We start from the raw sequence: 26,946 nt of genomic DNA, 5'->3' as shown, positions 1-26,946 counted from the left end.
AATAGCTTTAAAACACCTGAAAATAGAAAAACCATTTACTTTATCAGCATAAAACAAATCTAAGTATAAGGCCTGTACTTATGTAAAATCATAACCTCCTATGTAATTAATATTTAGGAAAGGTTTGATATTTTGAACTTATTTATTTGGGGTATATTTTTCTTTTAAGGTATGAAATGTTCTTTGTTTTCTAATGGAAAAAAAGATCCTTTTGTCTGAAAATTTTGGATACTATAAAATATATTACCCTATATTTCTCCTTAGAATCACATTAAACATCTCAGCCAGCCTCTGATGATTTCATGGGCTTAAGTTCAGAACTTAGTAAGATACCATCTCTCTCTTCATTTAGAGGGACAATGTGTGAGTGCTAAAAAAGATGTGATTCTTTGAAGCTGTTTTTGAATATATGGCCTATAACTTGACGTATTTACAGTGTCTAGTGTTCCAGAATCTTAGCTGAATCTTCTTAAAAGTGAATGTGTCTGTGCATTTCTTTCATCAGTGCATACTTGCATGGCCTGCCTTCAGCAGGTGCCTCATGCACTATGTAGAGAGGCAGAGCTATTTACTTACATTTATAGACTGGAATTATGCAGTTGCTTAGTACTTTTTCCACATCTCTTCTACAATTTTCACAAGACTGGTACTTCCTACACAATTTGATGGAAAAAGAGAGTGTAGAAATGAGGAGGTTGCTAGACAAGGAAGAAGCATCCAAACTACTACTCATTTGGAGAGTCAGCAGACAGCTGAGTACATATTTGTATGTATTGTGTATATTGGCCTGCCATTTAGCTTGTGAATGTTTAAAACCAACCATATCTCACATCTTGTTGTTTATGCAGTCAGAGAGAAAGTATGGAGTGAAGCTGAAGCAAAAGCAGATGTAAAAAAGGACAAGAAAAGGGATTGTAATGCTCTGAAGATTTGTGTATTAGCTAACATTATATTTTGCTGCTCACAGACCTCACACTTGCATAGATCATAGCTGAAAATTGCAGTGTTTGTTGTCATACTCAGGTGTGCCAGCCCAGATGGATCTCTACCTTAAATCATTGCCTTTGGTACATGTTTCCTGTCTCTTTTGAAAACTTTTTGTGTTATCAGAGCAATGAAAAATATTTTGTAATTGATGTTTGCCAATGTTTTTGGTTTAGAGAAAAAAATCTGGTCTTTCCTTCTGATGATAAACATCTTGATTGATAATAATTATTTCAAGGCTACTCAGATTATGATCCTTTTCTGCTTTGTTTTTGCTCTGTAAACCACGTAGAAATAGTGTCCCCAGAGTATAATGTACTTGCTGTATTCACAGTTTGTACCCAGAGTACCAGAAAAGCCCTGAGATGGATAATGTTTCCTTTGATCTGGTGAACTGAGTGCAGGGCGGGAAGTCTAGTAACAGAATCAGGGTTAAAATTGATTATTCATTTAGATGCTCTCTTGATACGTTAGTTTCTTCATCTGAAAAAATTCTTTCTGAGTAAGTGCTACTAATGTTGCTACTGATAATTGTCATTATTTCTGATGCCACTATCACCTCTACCTTTCCTTTCTTTTTTCCTTAATTGAATACTATTACTGTGCTACAGTTTTCTTTTTTAAACTTTTTTTTTAAAGGAAGATTTGGTGAAGCATTCAACATTTCTAGAGGTATGCATCAGCTAGGCTGATATATCATTCTGAGGATGTAACAAAGAGTAGTCAAATTTAGTGATTGGTGTGGTTGAACTGTATTTATCAAATTAGATTAAAGGATAAGGTTTTACAAGTATTATTTCATCATTTTCCCTCAGACTGACCTGTTAGCAGGCCAGTTTTATTTTTGTCCCTTATCCTCTTTTTGGCAAAGAAGAGCTGATCAAATCCATAAATTAAGATTTGGTTGTACCAGTTTGGTTAGTAGCATGACAACTGTATCACATGTATGAAATTTAGCTCAAAGAAAACAGCTGCTCATCTTTACTCTGCATTCCTTCAAATAAGATAAGCTTTATTTTGCTTATTTTCTTCTTTTTATAAAACATAGACTAAGAAGTCCTTTTCAAGGAAAAAATCATGCTGTTTTATAAAATAATATCTCATATATGGACAGGCAATAAAAATGGGAAGCTAGTGTAAGAAACACTAATGACAAAATATATTTGGGCTTCTTGGCTTCTGAATTTGGAAGCTTGACATTTTTTGCTAAACATGTCACAGGATCAGATGATAGCAAGAAAAAGATTGCTTGTATGTTTGTGTACATACAAAATTGACCTTTGTGATGCAGCTTGACATCTAAACACTAAAAGCGGTCATTTGTTTTGACAGCAGAATTAATTGAGGCTAAAACAGTCGAAATTCCACTTGTATCAAGCTGTTCATTAGGAACTGCTGTCTGGCTTTAGTGCTGTCAGAAAAATAACCTGTTCTGCTATGATTAAATAGCAGAATGATGGTCGGTCCACTGAATTTGAGAGAGAGGTTGAATAAACTTTCTACTGCGGAAACAATTCAGAAGTGACACGCTGCAAGGGGGGTCAGAATATGCATTGATATCCAGCTGAGCTGTCAACTGGCACTGAGCCAGGCACGCAAAGCTTTGCCATTTGAAGCAGCATGTGAAGCATATGCAGTTTAAAAAAATTGTCCTCCTTTCATGCATGATTTACACTAAGAGACAAACTTTTGTTTTTGTTGAAAGCAAGAATATGGTTTGTTACTGTATTTGTAACTATTTTGCTTGAAAGAGATATGTTAATGTTTATATGTGTGCATGCATGTGTGTAAACTGATTCCACAGGTTGCAGGGAAAGACAGTTTTGGGGGATGCTCTGAGGGTCTGAGTGTTTCCAGTTACTGAGAATTACATGCGGTTAATACCAATATAATGTTTCTTTCTATCATGCACGCCTCCCTTAAGCTAGAAAGGAGACAGTTTTCAAAAGCAGATGCAAATGTAAAGCAGTTCTTACTTGATTTGTTGACTTCTTGATTTGTTTAACTTTTTAGCTCTGTGGGATTTTCCAGTTCATTGATAAACTTACTGGGGGCACTTTTTCAGGGTATGACAAAATATTATGTTTTCCTTACTAGTAATATTGGTTGAGTTTGCATTTGATTTGTTTATTTAAGAATCCAAACAGTATTTTTTTTTCTCTCAGTTGAGGAAAGTACAAATTATTTTATTGTTTTGACATTAGCGAAACATTTTCCCAATGTCTCCCTCACATAAGTTTTATGTAAAAGTTATACAGACAGACTAGAAAACCTGTATTTAGGATTTTGTGGAGAGGGATTTTGTCTGGGTTTTTTTAAGTGACAGGTATAAGATAGTGGTTTTAAAGATAGTTTCTGTAGTTGCTTTGAATATACTCTGGAAGTACTGTTCCCGTAGATGTGAGCTAAATATGTAGGAGATTCTGTAATATACAGTGCAATTACATCTTCTTCATTTGTCTGTCAATAAGAACATTATCTCCTTATTGCTAGCTATATACTCTGCCTTTAGTGGCATGAAAGCTCACATGCCACTTGTAACAAAAGAAACATCACATGTTACTGAACATGTGTAGTCTGGGAGATGTATCCTGAGATGCAGACCTACTCACTAGTGCTTGATTTATGTAAGTGTCATTTCTTGTAATGTATGAGATTACCTAAAACAAAAATTTTCTATTTATACAAATTACTTCTTCTATTCCAGCAAACCAAAGCTGCTTTATTTTCAAGAATCTAAGAACTGACCCAGTCCTGGTGTAATTGCTTTAGTCTCTTGTCAATTAGCAGCTGTCTGCCTCTGTGTGTTTGTGAAACTGTACTCCATTTGCCTTTTCTTCTTGTTCTGTCGGTCCCAGCTGGTAGAATACTGTGAGCATTTGAAATCTCAGTGCAGCTTACAGTGATGCTTGCAATTTGAATTTTTATGTACAGCTAGAGGAGCTTACTGATTTTTGATGCCTACTTCCTTTCTAGAATACAGCATTTCTCATTAACATCCAGATAGCTGGGTATATATTTGTAAGTGACTGAAATCCCACTAGATCCTCAATGTCTCTTTCTGTTACAAAGGCTAACCTTTATTTACACACTTTATTTATTTATTTTTTCTATTCTGTGTGTTTACAGTATCAAATACATGCAAGTTAATGTAGAGGTATTTGAGGTGTTAAAGCCAGCATTACCAATGTATGGCTTAATTTAGCAGCAGGCAGAGTAGACTTTTGAAAGTTGTACTCTCCTTGCAACAGAACAATAAATCAGAGACCTTTAGCAAGGATTGGGCTAGATCTCAGCTATAACTTTGTATTTACTCCAAAAATGTCTTTAAATGTCTTTTTGATTTTTTAACAGTACTGCTGTAGTTCTAGAATTTGTTTTTGTGTTAATATGAATGCTTGAGAATAGGCTTCCATCTCAATTCACAATTCATGTCAATTGTCTTGTTATGACAAAAAGAGCAAAGGAAATTTCAGTGCCTTGATTGCAGTACTGCCAAATAGCAGAGTCTATAGCCAATGGCATAGACTCCAGAGACTGCTTCAGGGAATTACTTCAGACCCCAATATCATCACTACTTCTTAAATGTGAAGCAACTACTTTTCCTTCTTTGAATGTTGCAATGGACAGTGAATCTTTACTTGCATCAAAAATGTTAGCCATTGTAATCATCCAGATTTTAAGCTGAAGTCCTTGTTAGTGTTAAGCCTTTGTCTACATTATGATCATTGGGCATAAGTCTGTTCTGAAAACTTTTAGTCTCATAGGGGTAATGCATCCACCTTAAGAACACCTTTGTAGTTGTTGCAAAATTATTGAGATACTAGGACATAAGTTTGCATGCTTTGACTTCCATTTGTATATTACATCTGTCTGGCAATCTCCGTTAATGCCAGTCCAATGACAGTTCCTTACTGTAGCAACTCCTGACTTCTTCTGACTTCTGTTTAAGGAATCAGATAAACATTTTGATGTTGCAGAGGAGAAAGCTTTCTGAGCTGGGATTTTTAAGAAGTTTTGGGGATTTTTTTTTTCCCAGTGCTAGTGCAGCTGCTTTTGTTTCCATGTTTTACAGAGAAAGTGGGCAATGCTGGAAAACTTCTTTAAAAACTGTCTGAATTCCTTATTGATGCTATGCTCCCATAACAGTATGTTTGCCTAAGGCTTCTGGCTGACTGGGAGACTGCAGCTGGTTCTAGCAGAGGATAGTGTGGTGACAACACACAGTTCTGGACAACCATATAATCACCTCTTTGGACTCAAAGACGTCTGCCAGCAGGAGACTCCAGCTGTTATGCAGGCTATTGAAAGCTTCTCACAGTTATCCTCTTTTCTAAATTAGTACACTGTAGAGTGCCACAGGAAATGTCTGTTTCTGAAATGTGAGTTTGATTTTAAAATACTATGCCCAAAGCAAAATATGGTACGTTTTATTGCAGGCATATAGGAAGCAGAACTGGTGAGAGATCTGAAGTTACAGAACAGAACTTGTCAGAAAATTTAAAACTCTTACAAATTTCACTCTGCTCCATTCATAAGGGCAAACTGTATGCACAGATGCACAGAATATTCTTAGGAGGAAGGCATTCACAAAGATCATCAAGCCCAGCCTTTAAGTAAATAGCCTATACAGGGATTGAACCCACAACCTCAGTGTTGCTAGCACCATGCCTTAACCAACTGAGCTAATTAGACACAGCCACTGACATGAATTTCTGAAATTCCAAAGGAAGAAGGGCCCTATACAAATTTGACCTAAATAGGTTTTTGGATTGTAACTAGTTCACGTAATATCTTTGTGTTTCTGTACTAAGGAAAAGTCTACCTTCAAATAAAAATTCTTACAAAGTGTAAAAACTCACCTTTAAAGGCAAGCGTTTTAAGCAAGCATAATGGAAAAAGAAAGAGGAAACTTGGATGTCTTGTTTAAAGAAAATCTTTCTACTTATTTTGGAAGTGGAAGTTATGATACTGATCTGAAATGTAGATGAGCTATACTTGAGCCTTCATTATTTCTTTTAATCATTAGTGTAAAAGTTTTAAAATTCAGGGGCTTGCTCTTAGTAGCTGGAAAGGATAAAGAAATGGTGGAATTTTGAAAAAGCCTGAGTATTTTATTCCTCTGAAAATATATTTAAGTCTCAGTGTTTACAGATTTCTTTCTTTTGTTTTGTGGATGACTTGTTAAGTGATTGTTTCAGCTTTTAAAAATTTTTTCCTAGTGAAATGAGAATATGTATAGAAACAAAAAACAGAAGTAGTTAAATCACTAGCAAACTGATGAAAAATGTGTTGTCTGAAGTGTAGTTCTGAAGAAGTAATGATTGTGTTCTTCAGCTTCTACATTTTATGGCATTTTTATGAATATCTTGCTTAACATCCTTTGAACAATAGAGTTCAATTTTGTAAAATAAGATGTTGATGGAATCAGTATGGAGATAGATGTGTACAGTTTCTAAAAATCTAAAAGCCAGTTCTAAAAAAATTTCCTGGATTTTTTTTTCTATCCTTTTGTTTTGCAAAATACCCAGGTTTGCTTCTTTTTGTAACATGCTGTCTTTGTTTTACTATAGATTTAGTGGAATGCAGAGGAGAAAAGATTGGCTTAAAATGCACATGTTTATGATATGTAACAGATTGAGGGAGCTGTTAGGAATTTTCATCTTGTCTTGCTGTATTGAATAATTAGACTTGGATTTGATGTCCTTTACAAATTGAAATTTAAAGGGCTTATAAGAATGCCACTTGAGATTTGTCTTTAAATATTCTGCTTTCAAGAGCATCATTTGGACACCAAACAATTACATTATGATAAGTGAGATATTGATGGCTTCTTATCCAAAATTCTGATCTTGCTGTTGTACAAACACTTAGATTTGTTTTTACTGATTGAGAAAAATTTTGCAAACTCAGTCTTAATTACAGTAAATATCAATCAATACTTTGAGCATGCCATAATTAAAAAATAAAGAAGTAATTTCACCTTGATCTTATCTGTAATGTATCTGTATATAAACTTGTGTGCTTGCTATCAAAATGTTTGCAGAAAGGTAAGCAATAACCCCTGTGGCACAGTGATAGAATGCCAAACTTTTTATTCTGTGGTACAGCTACAAGATAATCCAACATTGTCTGGAAGAAAAGGTGCCTGCCTGCATGTGCTCTCTGTTTTCATTGTACTTCCACAAGTGCTGGTATGATTCTGTCATGCCCTGAACAAGGTCCTACAGAAACTTAGGCTGTTTTCTGTACACTTACTTCCTAGAAGGCCTCACAGTGGGATTAAATAAATTCTAGACCTGGCCAAATTGAATAAATGAGGCCTAGGACATCAATGTGCACTGGCAACTGACTGTTAATTTGTGACAAATGTAATGTGAGGAATTTCTTTAGATATGAGAATTTAACAAGCGTTGGTTTTGTGGTTTTGGGGTTTTTTTGTCCTGTTGAGTTTTAATGATTTTTTTTTTTTAAATTACCTTCTTTATTGCTGTGTTTAAGATTTTACATGACACTTCATGACACTTTTAGCTGCGTAGGCAATTGGCTATGGAGAGGAAACACTAGAACTAGCAATGCAGAGTTAGCAAAAGTGACTTTCAAAATTAGGGCTATAGCTTCTCCTTTTTAATTTTTACTTATACAAGTGTTGTTAATTAAAAGAAAAATTGAAAACCTTACACTAATGCTATATTATATTATAATATAATATAATGCTATATTATATTATAGAAGCAATTTTGAATGAGGACACCAATTAGATATAGGCAATTGAATTGTAGTTAGATGATGACTAGTATTTTAATTTTTTTGTATGAAAGAATGAAAAAACTGCTTTACATATGTGATTTTGCAGTATCCTTTGCCATTGGCAGAATAATTGTGCCTTTCAGTTACCACCAATGTTTGTAATTAGACTATCTCATATTTTCAGGATATATTAGTTGTTATTAAAAGAGATGAAATTTGACCTACTGTTTATCTTCATTGTCATTTCTTTAAGGCCCTATTGAATTTGAAGAATGTAACACATCCACTGTAGCTGAAGGTGAGTTACAATAACATACTTATTCACATGAGAATGCTGTGCATAAAGACATGAACTGTAAAGCAAAGGATACTCAGTGTGTGAATCTTTTATAACTTTTAAAGTGTTCCAGTAGACTAAAATGCAGTTTTCCTTTTGAAAAACAAACTTCAGTGACAATAAGATTTATAATACTTGTATAAGACTATTGCATAAAGGTCAGATAATTGGAGCGCTTCTCACAAGTATATTTTGGCTAAGGCTTTGTCTTAGCAGAAGTTTGGATTTGATTCACTTTTGAATGTGTTGTAGTTTAATTTGCAAGTGTAAAAACATGGCCCGGGCTCTTCCCATTGTTACTGTGTCAGTTAAACTAAGCCTAATGCAGTGTTATGGTTGCAAAGTCTGTCTTTGTTGGTGCAGCTTATTTTGCTTAGGGGGTTGTTTTTAGTGATTAAGAACTGCTTTCTGTCCATAAGCTATGTCTTAGCTTGTGAGACAGAGGAGTCAACAATATAACTGTAGCATCCAAAGGCTTTTAAGTTGCCAAGATTTCAGATGAGACTTAAAATCTCTTCTAACCGAAGCAGAGAAGATCCACGTTCAGAAATTACTCTCATACCTCATTGTTTTGAGCTGCATAAGGCACAGAGAAAAAAATAAAGCCCAGACATTTAAAAATAATCTTGGAGTAAATTATGTGTCTCAGTATATATTACTGACTCTACAGCTACCTGATTTGAGAAGTTTGGAGTTACTGAAAATTTCTAGGAGTGGAGAGGTTCCTTATACACTGTGTAATATATTTTTGTAAAGATAAATATAGTAACGTGCTTGAATTGACAGTGGTTTAATTTTGGAAACCAAATTATTTCTACCACTCTGCTCAAAAGCATGCTGTCAGTAGTATCATGCATCAAAACCAAATTGTAGACTAGCTGGATCAGATGCTTGTACTTAGTCATTTTGTTTGGCAGTCTGCTCTGCCTCAGCAAACATTGGGAAGAAGCAGATGTGGCAGTAAGTCTGAGGGAATATTTAAGTGTATTTTCATTTTAGTACATTAAATGGTAATGAAAGCAAACTTTTTTCAGTACTGTAGCTATACGTATCCAGTGCTGAAAGCAGGGAGGAAACAAAAGGGGAGAAGCGTAATTCCAGACTCAGTTGCAAACTAGTCTTGGAGAAATCATGAACTGGGAATTCATGAACTTACACCAGCTGGAAAGCCAAGAAACAATCTTATTTTCATCAGGTCCAAGATTCTACTTTTGAGGAAAAACAGTTTCTCATCCATGGCTATTCAGGATCACCTGGAGTAACAGCTCCTGTTAAGTTTTTGTGAGCAGAGTCCTCTTCCTCAAAACTGTCTATTAAAAAAGTGCAGTCTGTATACCCAACTTGGAGATCCATATCAGTTTTTTTAAGGATTTTGTTACTAATCTGTTGAACACTATTTTGATTTCTCTTTTTTTTAAACTGGTATTTTATGTACAGCAAATTGGAATAATATTCCCTATATTTGGCTCCATATCTATCTCCACTTTATATCTGTGGCAGCATTTAAAACATTGGCATTCATATGCATCTGTGTTTGACATAGCTAGATATGCATTTATCTCTTTGATCTATAAATGAAAAATGTTTGTTCCATAGGAATAAAACCACGGAAAAGAAAGCCTTTTGGTTTATCAGGAATAATGAAAAAAGAAAAAGATACTGAATCTGTGTAAGTATATTTCTACCTTGAAGCCTTGTCTTGTATGAAAACTAGTAAGGGGGATAAAAATTGTATTTAAACAAATATTTATTGTTTAAATAAATAAATATTGTTTAAATATTTTAATTATTGTTTATATTCAATTTAAACAATATTTTAAATATTGTTTAAATATTTTGTATTTAAACAAAAAATTAAACAATATTTAAACAAAACAAAAAAGAAGTGTTTATAACATCAGTTTAAAGGACTGTGTTGAATACAAAAACATCAGTTGTTTACAATTTTTGTCACCAAGGATTTTAACTTAAATAACAAAAAATAACCTAAGTTTCATAGTCATCAACTCATGTTTCATTGTTTCCTAAGTAGCTTTCCATCTTTCTACATTTCAGCATTGTAGATAATATAATTCACATTAAATATGTCTGTACGTGTTAAAAGTACTGGATGGCTGTGTTGGCAGAATTGAAGTTTCCATTATTCTGTTAGAAGAATTTCAGCATATACTGTTGAAGGACAGAAAGATGCAGTATATCATAAGAACACTCCCTTCTCAAACACCATAATTCTAGCTCAGGACTGATATCCCAGATATACCCTTTGCCATATCCTTTGCATGTCTTGAGTCTCCCAGGAGTTAAATCTCTGCAAAAAAGCAAGTTTGAATAACAGTTCTGAGGTGAATTAGTCACACTGTCTATAATATTTAGGGTCAGTGTATTTTTTTTTCAATTTCTACATGTATTTTCTTAAGAAGATAGCTTAAAATTTTACAAACTTGACAACATAGAAATATTCCCAAATGCAACATCTGCATACATACTTTTAAAAATTACTTTTTGAAGTATTTTACCGGTGTTAGTTTTTTAACTTACTGCTGAAAAATCCATGACCTAAGAACAGCAAGTGGTAATAGTATTTTGTTTCTATATTCACACACTCTACAAAAGTGACTAGATTCTGAGATGAGAAAGAAAAATGTATAATGGCATGTTATAAATCTCCTATGTAATATGCTATATTGCATATTGCTATATTGCTCTCCTATGTAAATGTGCTATAGGCGTTTACAGAGATGCTTGCATTAAATCATAACTGCTAAATTAACTGGAACATTACAAATAAATAACAGAGGATTCATTATGTGTTTACATAATATATTCTAATACTTCTTTTATGATCCCTTTAGAGATATAGATCTCTATATCTGCCAGTCTGTGTTTTGTCTGATTTAATCTTCAGCTGATGATGCTGTTATAGACTGGAAATGATAAAACAGTCATCAGAAACTTCTCTGCACAGAGAAGTTCTGCCTTGGTCTTGTGTTTTATTAGTCTGTAACCCTGTTTAGTTTATGTAGGGCAAGCTCTCCACATCTAGAAAAACTCTTCTGGTTAGTAGGCTTTTCAGTTCATCAAGACAGTTTTTAAACTGTTGATGCCTGAACTGGTGATGTGTCTAGTGATGGTTTAAATTCAGGGAAATACCACACAGGGTGCATTCTGTTACACACTGGTATAGTTTAGCTAAAGATTTCACTTCTAACCACTGCTTTGCAAATTTCGGTTGTTTCAGTTTTTATCTACAATCCTTAGATTTCCTGATAAAATCTCAATTTTCTGAAATGTTACCTTAAAGCAGAAGCATGACACAGTTCTTTAATTTTAAAAGAATGACCATAAGTCTAGTGATTTAAAAGTACTTTGTCTACAGCCTGATGTCCTCATTTTCTACCTCACCAACATTTGTAAACTCCTGTGTTTTCATTGCATCTATGGAACAACAGATCCCGAGTGACGCTGTTAGTACTCCTCTGAATCATACTGGATCTCTTTGAGGTCTCCATTCCTGTTTGACACCTCTTGGCTCACTAATTCTGGAAACCCTCATTGTGGCCTGAATTGTATTCATTAATTTGCCTCATATTTCACATTTCTCAACTTTTATGTACCTCAGGCTGTCCATTTGCATACAGACACTTTTTGAAACCACATCTCTCAAGGGAAGAATATACTTCGTCTTTTCAAGCAGTAAAATATCTCTCAGAATAGATCTATTGCTATGGAAGATGTAAAGCAAGTAGAAATTTGGTCACGTATGTCCTCCTTTGTGTGAGGCCTTTCAGAAAAGATGGAATCCTTAATCTCCTTAACATACTGTACAAAATTTCCTTAACATATTGTAAAAAATTTATATTAATGCTTCCATGTTAACAAGTAGCAAGTTTTTTTGCACCTGTTTTTAATGCATTGTAGTAAAAAATATGGGGTTTGTCTTTAACCCATTTATTTTTTCTGGGAAGATGTTTTAGATCGCAATAAAATTTTTTCCATGTTCATTTTTCTATAAATGCATGTTTAGAATGTTCACATTAATGATATAAAAACACTCTTGTTCAGTTACACCATCACTATTTGTTTGGGTGCAAATTAAATAAAAAATGCTACTCAAGTATTACCACATTCTGTAAAAGTAATTGCTTCTGCTATTTGAAGACATCAGAGAGAATCAATGTCATTCATTATTTTAAGTGCTACTGCTCAAATCAAAGTTGCAGTGGAAAAGTTTAACACAGGTGAATAATGTGTTTGCAACACTGCCTTTTGGCAGCCAATTTTATTTTATTTTTTAAGTGCTTTTTTGGAGGGTACTCATTTATTTTGTTCAGCGTCTTCTAGTACTTGACTGCAACTGTGCTGGACAAACACAAACTAAGAATGAAACTCTAGAAGAGGAAGCTCTGAATTCCTCTGAAGAAAATCTTAGTTTCTTTGTGAACTGTTTTTTGTCCAAAGCATTTTACACTTGTAGGTAGACTATTTCATTAGGATTGGTGACTTCTACTTATTCCACACATCAACCATGAAGACCTGAAATTTAAGGTATATTCATCCATGACACCATGTGGTAGTCCCCACTTTCCTCGATTTTTTTGTTATTAAATTTTTTATTTCTTTTCACTAATATGTGAGTTTGATTTTCCCTCATTTCTTTTGAGTTTTTCTTCTGCAATGTTTTGAGCATAAACTGTCAGCTGTTATTTAAATCTCATCCAGTAGAATGTGGATTATTTAAAGTAAGAATTTCAAGAGTCTTAGAGGCAAAAGGGTCAAATGCACTATTTTGAATCAATTGGAAGGAAAAATTGTATTAATAAAATAAGTTGTGCATTTTATAATTGTAATTTTCCTTTTATTTTTTTTTTAATAGGGAGTGTCCAGATGCAGACTCAGTTGTAAGTAGACTTGTTTCCAAAATAAATGCATATGCTAATACTATCGAGCCCTACATAATCTGATGAAACTTAATTTACATGTAATCCCTCCAATACACAATTTATCTGATAGAGGATTTAGTGTTTTCATAGCATACAGAAAAACGTTAATTTTGTACAGTACATGATCTCCAGCAGTGTGTACCAACAATTGTCATTAATACATTTAATTTCCTATCAATTTTAGGTTTTAAGCAAGGTATTTTCACTGCAAATATATGTTACTTTATTTTTCGACTACTAGTTTGAATTCCTTGGCTAATAGTTTCTAAGAAAGAAAAATATGTAGTTTATTGTGGGTTCAACTTTGTATCTTATTCTTCTTCTTACTACTGTTTCTTTTGGGAAAGCCTTCTAATATTAATTGGGTTCTGCTTTACCACTGGCAATAGAGTGTGGGAATATACTGTTTAAAATATGGCTTTAAATGCAGCATTTCTAGATGCACTTTATTAATGGTCTAGTTTTCATTACCTGTGATCTGTGATATGTTACAAATTTTTTTAGTCAATTCAAGTAAGTGGCCATTTCAAATTAAATTTAATATGTTAATGATTTTTTTATTTCCTTAATGTAGTCTTCTATTTTTATGCAAACATGTATGTTGTCTTGAATTAATATATAACAAAAATTGTAACTGCCTATAGCTATATTTGGGAAAAACTTACAGAGTAATCTGTGTGATTTTCTATAGACGGGACTTGCTTTTATTTCCTTCATTTAGATACTAGTTATGCAATTTAATTTAAATTATGCAATTTAAGTTTCCAAGTTCACTTATTTTGTGAATTTTCTTATTTTTATTTGCTAACTAGGAGGTTTTAGTTCCTAATAATAAAAGTTGCTTTGAGAAACTTGACTTTAAACATCTAGTAGAACTGTCCTTCTAAATGAACAAAAGTCAGTTTTGTCACATAACAGAACTGTATGTGTGAGAACAGATGTGTAGCTCTTGACAAGACAGTTATTTAATCTTGTGCAGTCATCTTGACTTACAGAAAATTTCTTTCTTTGGGTATCTTTAAAAGAAAGTTATTATAGAAGTATCCTTATAATTATCAGGCTTCTCATGAAGGTAAAATCATTTGACAGTTCAGGTTGAGTCATTGGAGTGAACCACTGGATTTGACTTGCAATGTTTATTTTCTTTGCTTATTTTGATCTCCATGTTTTTTGGAAAACAATTAGTTAAAAAAATTCAACGATAAATTGGTTTGGCATTCTTTCTGGCTACATGAGGCCCACCACATGATCATCTAGGTTAATTGTTGATACTGTTGTTTTTTTCTTTCTGCCTGCTCGACATTTTATGACTGAATTTGGAATTTAAAACTGGTCTATGATTTCTGCTTGTTTTTTCAAACAACAGTGGTATTCTGTATAGTGATAGCATGCTTTAACAGGAGAAGTCATTACTGTAATTCTAGGGGAAAAATTACATGTGATTCATTTCACCCCTTACGAACAGGCAATCCAAAGTGCTTTTATGTTTTAAGGTTGGAGTCCTCTTCTGAAAGGTTTCATTTCAAGTGTGTTTTAATTTTTTACTTCTAGATTTTCTTTCTGTTTAATTTTCCAAACCTGATCTAAATACTTTAAAACAGTTTCTATCATCTCTAGGAGGATTTGTTTTGTATGGATATTTGCAATAAATCATGCATTTCAAGAAACTGAACTTGGAAAACTATTATTAAGCAAAAAAATAAAGCAAATATAATTCATGTTTGATTGCTAGGAAATACTGAGGAACAGACCTCAGAAAATTCACCTTAAGATGTCCCAATTATTATTTTGTCAGTTTTGATCACTCGCAGAAGATCTCTCTGGCATATATATGGTTAACATGACCATTTTTATAAAAGTGACTTTTGTTTATTTGGCAAGATTTTTAATTATGTGAAAGGAATGTAAGAGATAACCACTCTTCAATTATATATAAATATAAGCACCACGATAAAAAGATTGCAAATTTTCAAGTTAGGGATGTTGTAAGAACGGATTTCTATACAAGATCTACCAGTTCTGTGTGCTCCTGTGGGTCTTTGAACATACTCTGTAGTCAATACCATGAAGGCCTTCACTAGTCCAGAATTTGTAATGCAGTCTATCAAACTTGTATTCTCTCTTTCCAAAAACAAAACGGGTCAGATGGGTCAAAAATGTCTTTTGTCCCAGAATTGATGCTCTCAAATTTATCTGTGGTAAGACAGATCTGCTTATGCTCATCCTTTTTGTAGCTGTCAAATTATGTGTAGTGGAAAATAAATTAATAAAATTTTAATTCCTGGGAGAATTTTTTTTGTAACTTCTGTAGGAGGTTTTCATGTGCCAATGAGTAGGCAGCTGTGGACTGAGAACTGGTATTTGTTAAAAATGTTGACCACTTCAGTAAGCAGTCTCTGTTTAAATATAGGTGATAGTATCTCATTAGATTTAAAATTCCTGAGTTTTTTTATATGTCAATTTATATAACTTCTGTTAAGCTAAACCTTGATAATTAAGAAAAGTGAAAAGTTTGTAGTAGAAAGTGTATGCACTGGAAAGAGATAGCAACTGACTCTATTATGGGGGTTTTGTCTTAGAATATTTATCTAAAGGCTGAAATGTCTCGTTTCCCTTGAGTTTGCCATGTTTTTAGAGATATTCTCTAGGAAGATACGAGGTCTAAAAGAAACTTATATTTCTGGGAAACATTTACAAGATTCCACTCGTGTCCAGTAAGATCTGAACTGGGATCGCAACCTTTCCCTTGGTTGGGATGCTTGCTGATCTCCTTATTCTACTTCACTGCCTATTTTCATGAAGACTGTAATAATGTAATTATCTTTGAGTTCTCTGTTCCTTCTGTCAAATCCATTTGCAATTGTCCAGTAAGTTCAAAAGTAATTAAGAAGGGAGTCACGGATGTGCAGAACATAACACTGAATTGTTTTTTTCAGAGGAAACTGAAATGCAAATACATATCAAGGCATCCAAAAGTTTTCATTGAGCTCTTCACATATGAGTGTAGCATAATTACAGTTATATAGAGTTGTAAACCATTTTTATTGTTGGGCACTGGTTGAATTTGGAACCATCAAATTTGAGAAGTGGAACTCAAGTGTAACCTAATATTTAATGAAATTCAAGTATTTTTCCCTATTTGCATTTTCAGCATTTTTTCTGGCATATTTTGAATAGCTGCTATTGAGGGCAAGGCTTTCTATCACAGCACAAGACAGGGGCACTTTGTATACCCATTTTTCTTTCTGCATTTCTAACATAGAAGAAACTAACTGTCTACTCTCTTCTTCTGTGTCTTTTGCGTTAATAGGCACCCTAAGGAGAGGAGGCCAATATTATGCCTCTGTCTTAACCTAAGGATATGCCAGAGTCAAATTTACATCTCAAATATGTCAAAAGTGGAGAGCCTTTTTGTTCTCTTTTTCCAGCCTACGAGGTTCAGCTGCTTACTTAAAATCTTCATCTGGATTACAGGAAGCCGGTTGAGCTCTGGAAGAAAAAAAATTGTGTGAGCTGTTCAGCTGTATTGCATATTCAAGCATAACCTCAGGAAAACTTGATCAAGAGCTCTCATAACCACTGTAGTTATCCCAGGAGAAGAGAAAATATAATGAAATCAAACTGGAGCATAGTGAAGGTTCTTTGCTTTTTGACTGATGACCAGCCTGTCAGCAGCACTAGTGTTGCAGAAGAAGGGCCAAATGAAGTAGCTAGACTGCAGTGCTCCATGTGTTCCTCCCTTGTCCTTTGAATGTAGCCCAGAGCCACTAATGACATAGTAATGGTTTAGCTTCTTCGATTGCCTTTGGATGACAGATGGGACAAGGAAACTGAGATAAATTATTCACCAAAACTAAAAAAGTGTGTTTCGTCAGTGAGAATGCTTGGTCCTCAAGGTTCTTATACTGGAAATTTTATTTATCAAGACCTTATGTTTTATTTCTTTGAAAAATTATTAACCCCAGAAAGCTTGTAGAATATGCCAAGGCAAAGACAAAAGTATACAGTCAAAGTTTCGGTATAGGTTTAAAGCTATATAAGATCTCAATTAATGCATTACATCTGCAAACACAGGGAAAACTGTGGCTTTTTTAGCTACATGCTTAATTGCTTGACAAAACCCCAGAAAGGCTTCCTGGAAGTCCACCCTTCCAGTTGCTTCTGCAGAGTTCTATTCACATGCATAATGAGGTCATTGGGAGTTTTTTGACTGCAAAGACCACTACATGTTTTTATAGGGGACTAAAGCAGACCTCCATCCCTGAAGTATTAATAATAATTTTTGCAAAGGCCAGAGATTACAAAAATCATTGTCTTGTGTGTTGAAGTTCAAAAATTATACATGTAGGTTGTGAATTTAACCTCTGATCAGCATGATAGGCAAATTAGGTCTTATGTGTGTTGTGTCCTTGATACTTAAGATGCACTGTTACCCATGTTACCCACATAATGTATAGTTAAGATGCACTGTTACCCACATAATATATAGTTCTCTAATTGTATGGGTGTGGAAAAGGGAGTGAAAATTAGTTTAAAAATATGTAAATACCTTCATTAACATCAGATTCATGAATACGTGTATCTCTCAGGTTTCTGTGTTATCTACCACTTTTATTAAATGTAGATTTGCAAATGAAATGTTGGTGTTTCAGAAAGCAGAGCATTCACTGGTTCAACCATTCAGAATATTGAGAACAATATTTTGAAGTTACTACTTAACTTGTAAAATTGCAAGGTACCATTTTGCATGTGTGTGACACAATTTACCTTTGTCTATATAAAGGTACATCAAGTATCTCTCAAACCCGTTCTTTACATTGGTTTACACAAAAATATAAATTCAGTATCTAGTTAATTAAAGCAGGTGTTAACAATGATCATAAATTGGCACAAGATCAATCTGAGTTACTGACAAGGCTGGCAATACAAAGCAAATTATTTATGTGTGTATGTGCTGTTCAGAGTCAGATGCTTGAAATTATGTGTATTTAAATTTTAGATACAGAAAAAATACAGATTAAGTTTTCTCCACAGGATTTGAAAAGAAGTGGTAACATAGACTAGCTGAAAGAGAAGGAGGGAATTTTCTTCTGTATTCAGAACTTGAATGCTTGATACTGTAAAGTATCCATCTCTGTTATGTACATCAAGTTGGAAACACAGACTGCATGGTAAAGGGCTATTTCTGAGGAACAGATGTTTCAAGTATATTATCAAGATCAGAAATAATTATCATGAAAATATTACAAAAGAAAGTTAAATACCTTAAGATTTTAGTGCTTTCTTCATCCTAGAGATTATTCAGTAAATTAAAACTAATACAATGAAAATAACTTCTTCAAACTAAGTTCTCTTGCAATTTTATATCAAAATAGGCAATTTTGCCAGCTATGTTGTGCATACTGTGTCAACCCAGTAATAATATCCTTTACATATATGGCCTGGTTTTAAGAAAAATTAAATGTTGTGCATTTAAAGATTTTTATTGATTTTTCAATTCATCTTAACCATGAATGATCCTGGTCTATGTCACCTGGTGTGACAACTAAATTAATTTGAAATTTCAGAATTTGTAGTATTACAAGAAAATATACTTACCCTGTACCTATATGGTTTTGTTCTGTTTACTTTGATGTCAAGTTTCATTAGTGGTTTTTGGTACATAAACAAGGTCATCTTGAGGTCAAGCATAGCTAAGAACCCTGATTTGAGCAAGTGGAGCTAAAGTATTGGACCATGTGATTGTACTCCTATTACTTTTTTGTTGACGTAATTATTTATTTATTTCTTTTTAATCAAATAGCAGGAAGTGTATATCTTGCAAATATTTCAAGAAATTGCTTCTATATGGTCTATATTTTAAGGTTAGAGAGCTTAAATGTTATATTTTAAGCTTTAATGTTATATTAGCTTGATGCAGTATTTAATTTGGTAGTCTGACATCTGTATGTGACTGTCTTTCTTATACTTTCCTTAGCAGAAAGTTTGAGTTATGTGTGAATTCCGTTTATTTCAGAAGTGGTAAATTTAGGGAGCTGTACAGAGGAGAGTCTTTCTTAGCAAATTATTAGGTATCCCATTTGTGATATCTCTAAAAGATACAGAAGAATAACTACCTTTTAATAATTTTAATATTCTATACTTCAAAAGCTATTCAGAGATATTCTCTTTAAATTTGGCTTCAAATTTTCTCTGAAGTCATGAGGTTCCTTTCTTGTCCACTTGAAATCACCAGCATAAGTCATTTTGTTGTGTCTCTTTTTTTTGACATCTAACAAATTACATTTTGGCCATACAGTTTTATACATATCTGTTAGTCAAATTGCTTCCCAGTGCCTGCTTTCTGATAGAATAAACTGATGCTACACTGTAATAAATCACTTTTTTATATATACGTTTTTTAATTTTTTTAATATATTAGTAATTGCTGAAATCACTGCATTTTGAAGATACCTTGGTTGTGGTTTTTTGCGATAAACTTACTGAGACATTAGGCAGTTCATGTACACTGCCTATGCATACAAAGATGTGAGTGGATTATTTGGTTCTGAGTGGGTAAAGTGTTTATCCTGTATATGTAACATACATGATGTGGCAGTTTTGTGCATCTTTAAAATTTACATTATCTTGGAGAGTTGTTTCTCTCTGCCCCAAAGTTTTTTTTTAATGAAACTATATGCTTAGCTGAGCATCCTAAGTTGTTTCAACGTCATTCTTTTCAATTTCTGCTTAATTGCCTGCAAGAACAGAATAACAGAACTTATATTAGGTTCTCAGATGTGTATTGGCTTTGAAGATTCAGGATAGTGTCGGAGATGTGTAAAAGAAAACTTAGGAATAAAACTTAGAGCACCTGTGATGTGGAAATTCTTTTCTGAAGTAACAGTGCAGGCATACTGCCTGTTCTAGGGGGAGTGGAATTTGCAAGCTGTGCTTTGGCTTGCACACTTAAATATTGACTAGTACTTAGGGAAGGTTTTTACCTCTGCACCATCAGAACATCTTGTGTCTTAGCTGAGAGCATTAAAAATTGGGAAATTTTTCTGAGGCCAAGAGAATTGTAGCCTAATTTAATTCAGTACTAAAGCTAAAATAATGTTGATTTCTTTCCTTTTTTGTAGAGTAATTGATTGGTAATTAATCAATTAGTAACTAGTGATTGATTAGTAAAAGCAGATCCATTTCAAACTTGCCAGTTTTCACAGGAAATTTAGAGCTTCTTTTGTAACATTTTGTGCTGAGGTATCTTGTCACACAATTTCTGAATGACAGATCATAACTTCAGATAACTGTAATAATGTTGAATAAAAATCACTTTCATGAGTTGTAATTTTAATTTGTCAGTCATGTAAAATTCAGTCTGATGTAAGAATGACATGAGTTTTTAGTTATTTATCAATAGCATAATTTTTGTTGTTGTTTTTAGAGCTTTCCTGATGTAGATGACGAAGGATACAGCATTAAACCAGAAGCAACACAGGATATCCTTTTTGCTATTATTGTGCCAAGTTATTTGATGTTATTACAATCCTTTGGAGAAAGGAAGTACTGACTAAAGAGCTAAGGAAGATGCATGATATTTATGCCTATGTTGCAATCTTCTATTCTTACATTCATAGCTTTTGTAAAATGAATCAAATATTTTTTGTATATGTGTGTGCAAATGTTAAAGATTAGATTGGATCCGGTCTCTTGGGAACTTATAAAGGACAGTAAAAATAAAAAGTAGAAAAATATAGCCAGAACTCCATGTAAATCTCTCTACTTTAAAAGCTCTCAGAGAATTTTTAAAGTTAAGTTTGCAAACTTTTTAAAGCATATTGAATGGTAATCTATTCAATACTGCACCCTCCCATTTTCTTTGTAGCACTAGAGCAGTCTAAAAATAGAAGTTCTGTTACATAATGAAGTCATTGCACCACATGCTGTTACCATAGATCTAAGCAAGTATAGTATGTTAGCAAGGTAGCTAATTTTTGGAAATGCATTCACTGAATTTTCTGGGTACTGCAGATAAAAGGTGAATTTAGCCTATGCCATTACCTTAAATTGCAAAAACTTTTAAGCAGTTAACAGCTCATTACGGTGGCCAGCTCATCATCATAACTTTTTTGTTTTCATCAGTTTTGCAGAATATGCCTCTAATGCCCAAATTGAAGAGTCCTGTAACAACAAAAGCAGTTGGTATTCCTATTTACAAAATTGATGTCAAAGTGACAGACTTTTATCCAGTTCTAAGAGGAGTACTATTTCATGCTTAGCATGTAATTCTGAAAGTGAGAGATAAGTGAACAACATTTGTGCTTATGATGAATGATTCATCTGGGCATCCTTTTTTTATTATTATCTCTTTTTGTTGTGAAACTAGAGTAAAGACATACATCAAATGAAAAATATCCATGATTTGCAATCTGTCAAGCTTCTGAAAATCTTGACCAGCTTCAGGAACTTATCAGCTCCCTTTCTCTTTTCCTCCCTTAACCTCTAGAAATTTATTCTGTTGATGGGTACTCATGAGATAATTTGTGGGAGGACATTGTTCTATTATAATGACAGCCAATAAATCTGACTTAAATCTGTATTGGCAAAACACTTTACAAAAGTGGTCTTATTTGTAGGAAATTAATCTTGAAGGTCAGTGATAGCGTTTAAGACAAGAAATCTTTTGATGAAATTAGAATTACTTGTCGTTGAAACCTTTTCTATAAATGCTTCATTTTGAAGAAAGAGATTGGCATAAGATTTTTGACTTTTTCCTCACCACAACTTTCAGATCCTTTCAGCTGAAAGGGATTTGGAATATCTTTAGGGTTCAGGTTTAAACCTTTTAAGGGAGTAGTTTGAAGGAATTTAGTGCAAATGTCTGTCATATTTTCAGGTGAAAATAACAGAAGTGACTTAGAAAATATGTACACTTCTTCCAGGTGGTACAAAACTTTTTTTTTTCTGTAGAGGGAAACTTTTCAAATTTTTCTTGCCAGAAGAAATGCAGTTTTTAAGACTTTGCTTGGGCCTTTCAGAGCTTTTCTTCAGTGCAGCTCCTGTGCATATAAAGAGCTGTTTATTTTCCTTATTTTGAGGGTTAAGATGTCATTGTGATTCCTTTTTATCCAAAGATGACAGTACCTTAAGCAGCTGACGTTCAGTTTGCTGTGCAGCCTTCTATTTAACTGGCATCCTTTCTTGCAAAATTTTCAGTGCCACACTAAATGGAGCAAGTGATAGTGGCTCCTCCTCTTCCTTCACTGTCTGTGTTAGGTACAGGTACCATGGGCATTTCACTGCTCATTAAAAAATCTAAGCTTTTCTTCATTTGGTTTAAAAGATTTCTACTTTTTTTCATATGTCTGTTAGAATATGTTGAAGTCCTGCAAATTTTAAGTTTACATGCAGAAGTGTTACTGCTTTAGAATCTTAAATTTAACCTCCTGCATTCAAATATGCAGTAATTCAGTTATATGACAGCATATGTTTCTGAACAGAATCATCATTCTGAAGATAAATGGAATAAGCCCCTAGATTTTAACTCTGAGTTGCAAATTTTGGACTGTGAATGTATGTAAGTGCACAAAGAGGTCACTTAATACAAGCTTTTTGTGGAGCAAATTTATGAACTAGATTAAGCAGATGACTTTGAGGTATTTCCACCTTAACTGAGAAAAACATACCAAAGAGAACCATTTCTATTCATCCAGTGATTCTGACTCTGAAGATGATGAACCCAGAAGGTTCCATGTGGAAATAAAACCTGTCCAGCCAAATAATAGCTCTCAGTATACTATGCCTTCTTTGGATGAATTAAAAGTATCCATAGGGAACATCACTCTTTCTCCAGCAATATCTGTAAGTTTTTTGTTCCTTGTATTTTTAATTTGTAGAAAAGTGGTAAAGAAACTCTAGTGTAAAGATATATGATTGTGTTCAGAATTTATTCTAGATTCAAGAGCTTTTTTCTTGTGCACTAGGTCATTTTTGGTACACTTCCAATGTATTTAGACTTGCACTTTTATATTTCAATATAACATTAAGTACTTTTCTCATATTTAAACTTTCCTATGAGTCTTTTGAGTGCTCAGTTCCTGTCTTTGTGCTCTTGCCACTGCAAGACATTCAATTACATCTTAGAGTTACCTGAGCATGGCTTTTAACGTAATTTGCTAATTAGCTTTCAATAATGTACAAGTCTTTTAAAACAGATCATGTAATGAGGATACATGCAACATTTGCAGTGCAGCTTTATTGATGTATCCTGCCAATTAATGGAATAATCCTTTATACCACCAGATGATAAATACTAATATGGTATGCTAGCACAGTATTCAGATCAGAATAAGACTGGCTCTGATTTTAAGGAAAATAGTGTGCATAACATATTAAAATAATAATTTTTCTCTTTTTTCCCTCACCACATTTTGAAAGCAGAGGCACAGTCCTGTAAGTAGAGAATGGCTTTTTATTTGCATTTATAGTTAAAACTAAGTGTAGTATGTGAGGGGACTTATTGGGAAAACAGGAGGAATTATTTGTTTCATCTGTGATAGATACATAGACTATTTGATTTTCTGTCCCAGATAGTAAACAGATCTAAAAATGCTTCTCTCTTTGTCAGCTTTACAGTATTTCTTCCTGCATTTTCATACTGGTATGGAAGATGTGCACTGGTTCCTCTGTCCAAGCTCATGTTCCATGGTCTTCCAAATTATCATGATGTTTTTTGCCTGACATTGAAAAAAAAGATCTCATAGAAAGTTGAATGGAAATAAGAATTCTGGGACTCTTAAATAGTTTATTTCACTAATAAGTAGAAGAACTTATTACTAATTTTCTTTTTCCTGTTTCAGGCACAAATGAATCAAAATTCATCCAGTAAGTATGCCTTTTTTAGTCTGCTAGTTTTTTAACATAGAAGGAAAACAAATCTCTTTTTTAATTGTTGGAGACATAAACTTCTTAAATATCTATATTTTAAATTGAACAAAATGTTTCTCTTTTTAGTTTATATAACTCTTCCTTATCTGTGCACTTGGCTGTTCCCTGTTCTGGGGACCAGATGAACCTGTATCTGACAGTAATGAGGAACACATCCAGATGCCAAAGGGGTAACCCCATGGAAAAAACTCCTGCAAGTTCCTGAAACCCTTACACCTGCTCAAGTTTAGTATGATCCACCAACCAGGAAAGCATACTGTATGATGTAAAATACCTACATAGAGGATAGAGCATTAGCTTCTGTTGTTCAGGATTTGTTTTGTGGGTTTTTTTTTTGTCAGTGGGAAACAAGGCCAGATTTGCTGGAGAACAGTATTGATATTATACAGTATAACTATACAGTAAACTGTATAATATAATAAACTGTGTAATTCAAAGAGGAAGTTTCAAGTAAACAACACTTCCTTATGAAGTGCATTCATCTGTGGAGTCTTCTCATATTTTCTTCTCATATTTCAAGTTATCAGAAATAACTTTATCTGATAAATTAAATTCAGAAATACATTTTCCTTTTCTATTTTAATAGTAAGTTTTTTTGAACTGCCATCATTAGTATTAACTATCTTTTTATAATGAAAGTGAAATTTTTATTTTGTATTTCATACTTTTAGTTATAATACTGTATCTTCTTCTTAGGTGAAGAGTTAACAAAATCAAAACTTTCTGCTCCAACTACTGAGTAAGTTCAGATTTAAAATTCTATCAAATGCTGTTTTGCAGAAATTTGTTCTTATTTTTCTAATACTTGGAAACTTATTGGAAATGACAACTGAGTCCTATTTTAAGTTGTACCTCTATTGCATTATAAGACTAAGTGTATCAATGGATGTTTCCATTCATTTGTTTACCCCTTCTAATACACTTGATTTATTGTGATCAATCTCAGTTGATATTTTTAATTACATATGCTTTTAATTACATAATGTTTTTAAATAAGATAGATTTAATTTCTATCCAAGAGTGTTCCATGGTAAAATGTTTAGGATTGCAAACCTCAAATTTACACGGATTTGCATATATTGCTTATGTGTATATAGGCTGAAATAAATGAATTTGAAGACATAGGTCTCAAAAACTACAGTTATTTAACTGACATTATGGAGTATGTCCACAAACAAATTTTCACCAAGGTGTTGACTAAGATAGTCTCCTTATGTGTAAATCAGTTCTTTGACCTGCAACTTTCGACTAATTATTTTCTCTTTAGATGCAAAGACTAATATAGACTAGTTTGTCAAATGTTTTTATCATATTATTGAGTGACTTTTTACAAGGGTTATGTAGTGATAGGACTAGGAGAAGTGGCTGAGCGTAGTTTTAGGTTAAATATATAGAAGAAGTTCTGTACTGTGGGGTCTGGTGGGACATGGAAACAGGTTGTCCAGAGAAGTTCTGGATGCCTTGTCTCTGGCAGTGTTCAAGTGTTCAGTCTGGAACAGGCTTTGAACAACCTGGTCTATTGGATGTCAGTGTGGTTGGAACAAAATTTTTAAAGATCCTTCAAACCCAAATTATTTTGTGATTATTATGATTATTACATTATCAAACTGATACTGAAGTTTGTGATTTTTTTCTGAATGCATGAATCTTTTATTTCTATTCCACTTTAATTCTTAATATAGAAAGGGGAACAGTGACTTCCTGGCATGGGATCCACTCTTCAGCACTTCTGTTGAATCTTCCTCTTCAGCTTCTTTGGCATCCTCATCCTCCTCAGGTAAAATATTTGATGGTAGAGATCATGTTTGCCATATTTCTGGATTGTTCTAGTGTTGTTTTGCAGTTATTGCAAGGGGACGTGCTTTGATGCTTAAATGATAGAATTTTATAAAGCAGTATACACTGTCTTAGAAGTGTTACATGACTGAGAAGGAAGTATATAAGGCTTTCAAGCTGGAGAGCAAGAAGGAAGAGGGAGTGCAAGACATTTTAGGAAAATTCTATCTTGCTCCTGCCTTTTTTTCTTGCCTTCTCATACTTACTGAATAATTGCTTGCCATCTAGAATATAATCTTTTTTTTGCAGCTGGTAAATGAGAGATTAAATGAAGGTTGTTGCAGCAACTGTGAGACAAGCTGAGCTTGCACAATGAATAGGGATGGATTTCTTTTTTCCAGGAAAGTCGATGGGCTATGTAGTACAAAGGCATTGCAGAGCTTTGCTGTGAGGAGCTTTTCTCCTGTAGGAAGGAAGGCTGATTCTGTTAGGAGGTGTGAAGGCATAATCCAAGAGGAGATGGATAAAAATGACAGAACTGAGACATGAATTAAGCTGAGATCCTGAAAGCAGATACATTGCAAGGAAAAGGATGGCGTGTGGCATATGGGAGGTGGAGGGAGAGAGCACGTGTTGCATGGGAATTTTGGGTTGCTGGATATTAGTGTTGGTAGGACACTGGCAGGCTTTCCTCAAACCCTGTATTTGTAAAATACAGTTTCATAGTTCTTTTCAGTCTATTTACTGTGTATCTTTATTTTAACATCTTAATTTTCTCTTAGTGTAAACACTTTTCTCCTCCCACACACCCAAGAAAGGAAGTGTGTTCACTTATGGTTTTAACTAAGTACTTGTATTCCAAAAATATTCCTCACTTCTTTGTACATGATTATGGCTTTCTAGCAGTTTTCTTCTGTGCTTGATCATGCAGGCTGAAGAACAATAAGGAAGATTACATGTATCAGTAGGAGAATTCTGAAAAACTGGTGGCATTTCTTGGCTTAAGTAATGTTCTTTTAGCAACAATCAGAATTGCTTTGTAACATTTCAGATTTTAGGTAGAACTTAGTCTTTCACTACAAATTTGTGTTCCTTAAAGGTTAAGGTTCTAACAAATCTGGTTTACAGATTTCATCATAATTTTCTCATCCTGACTTTCATAATCAGTCCTTAGTATTGGCAAGTGAAACCACCATGTGTGTGGTAACACATTTAAGAATAAATTATAGA

The 26,946-nt window shown here is 33.6% G+C and overlaps 1 protein-coding gene across 1 annotated transcript in view; it reads left to right on the top strand.

Moving 5' to 3' along the window:
* The window catches only part of FCHO2 (FCH and mu domain containing endocytic adaptor 2), an 81,657-nt gene that overhangs the window by 31,336 nt on the left and 23,375 nt on the right, over window positions 1-26,946 (top strand). The window contains exons 9-17 of the mRNA XM_066338563.1: window positions 7,988-8,032; window positions 9,668-9,740; window positions 12,945-12,969; window positions 20,438-20,495; window positions 22,679-22,854; window positions 23,431-23,445; window positions 23,853-23,877; window positions 24,637-24,679; window positions 25,623-25,717. Of these exons, the coding sequence (XP_066194660.1) occupies window positions 7,988-8,032; window positions 9,668-9,740; window positions 12,945-12,969; window positions 20,438-20,495; window positions 22,679-22,854; window positions 23,431-23,445; window positions 23,853-23,877; window positions 24,637-24,679; window positions 25,623-25,717 (555 nt within the window). The remainder of the gene's footprint in view (window positions 1-7,987; window positions 8,033-9,667; window positions 9,741-12,944; window positions 12,970-20,437; window positions 20,496-22,678; window positions 22,855-23,430; window positions 23,446-23,852; window positions 23,878-24,636; window positions 24,680-25,622; window positions 25,718-26,946) is intronic.

The sequence above is a fragment of the Sylvia atricapilla genome, chromosome Z (genome assembly GCF_009819655.1).
Source record: "Sylvia atricapilla isolate bSylAtr1 chromosome Z, bSylAtr1.pri, whole genome shotgun sequence".
Lineage (NCBI taxonomy): Eukaryota > Metazoa > Chordata > Aves > Passeriformes > Sylviidae > Sylvia > Sylvia atricapilla.
The sequence above is the reverse complement of the archived record's forward strand: the minus strand, read 5'-3'. Positions and strand labels throughout refer to the sequence as shown.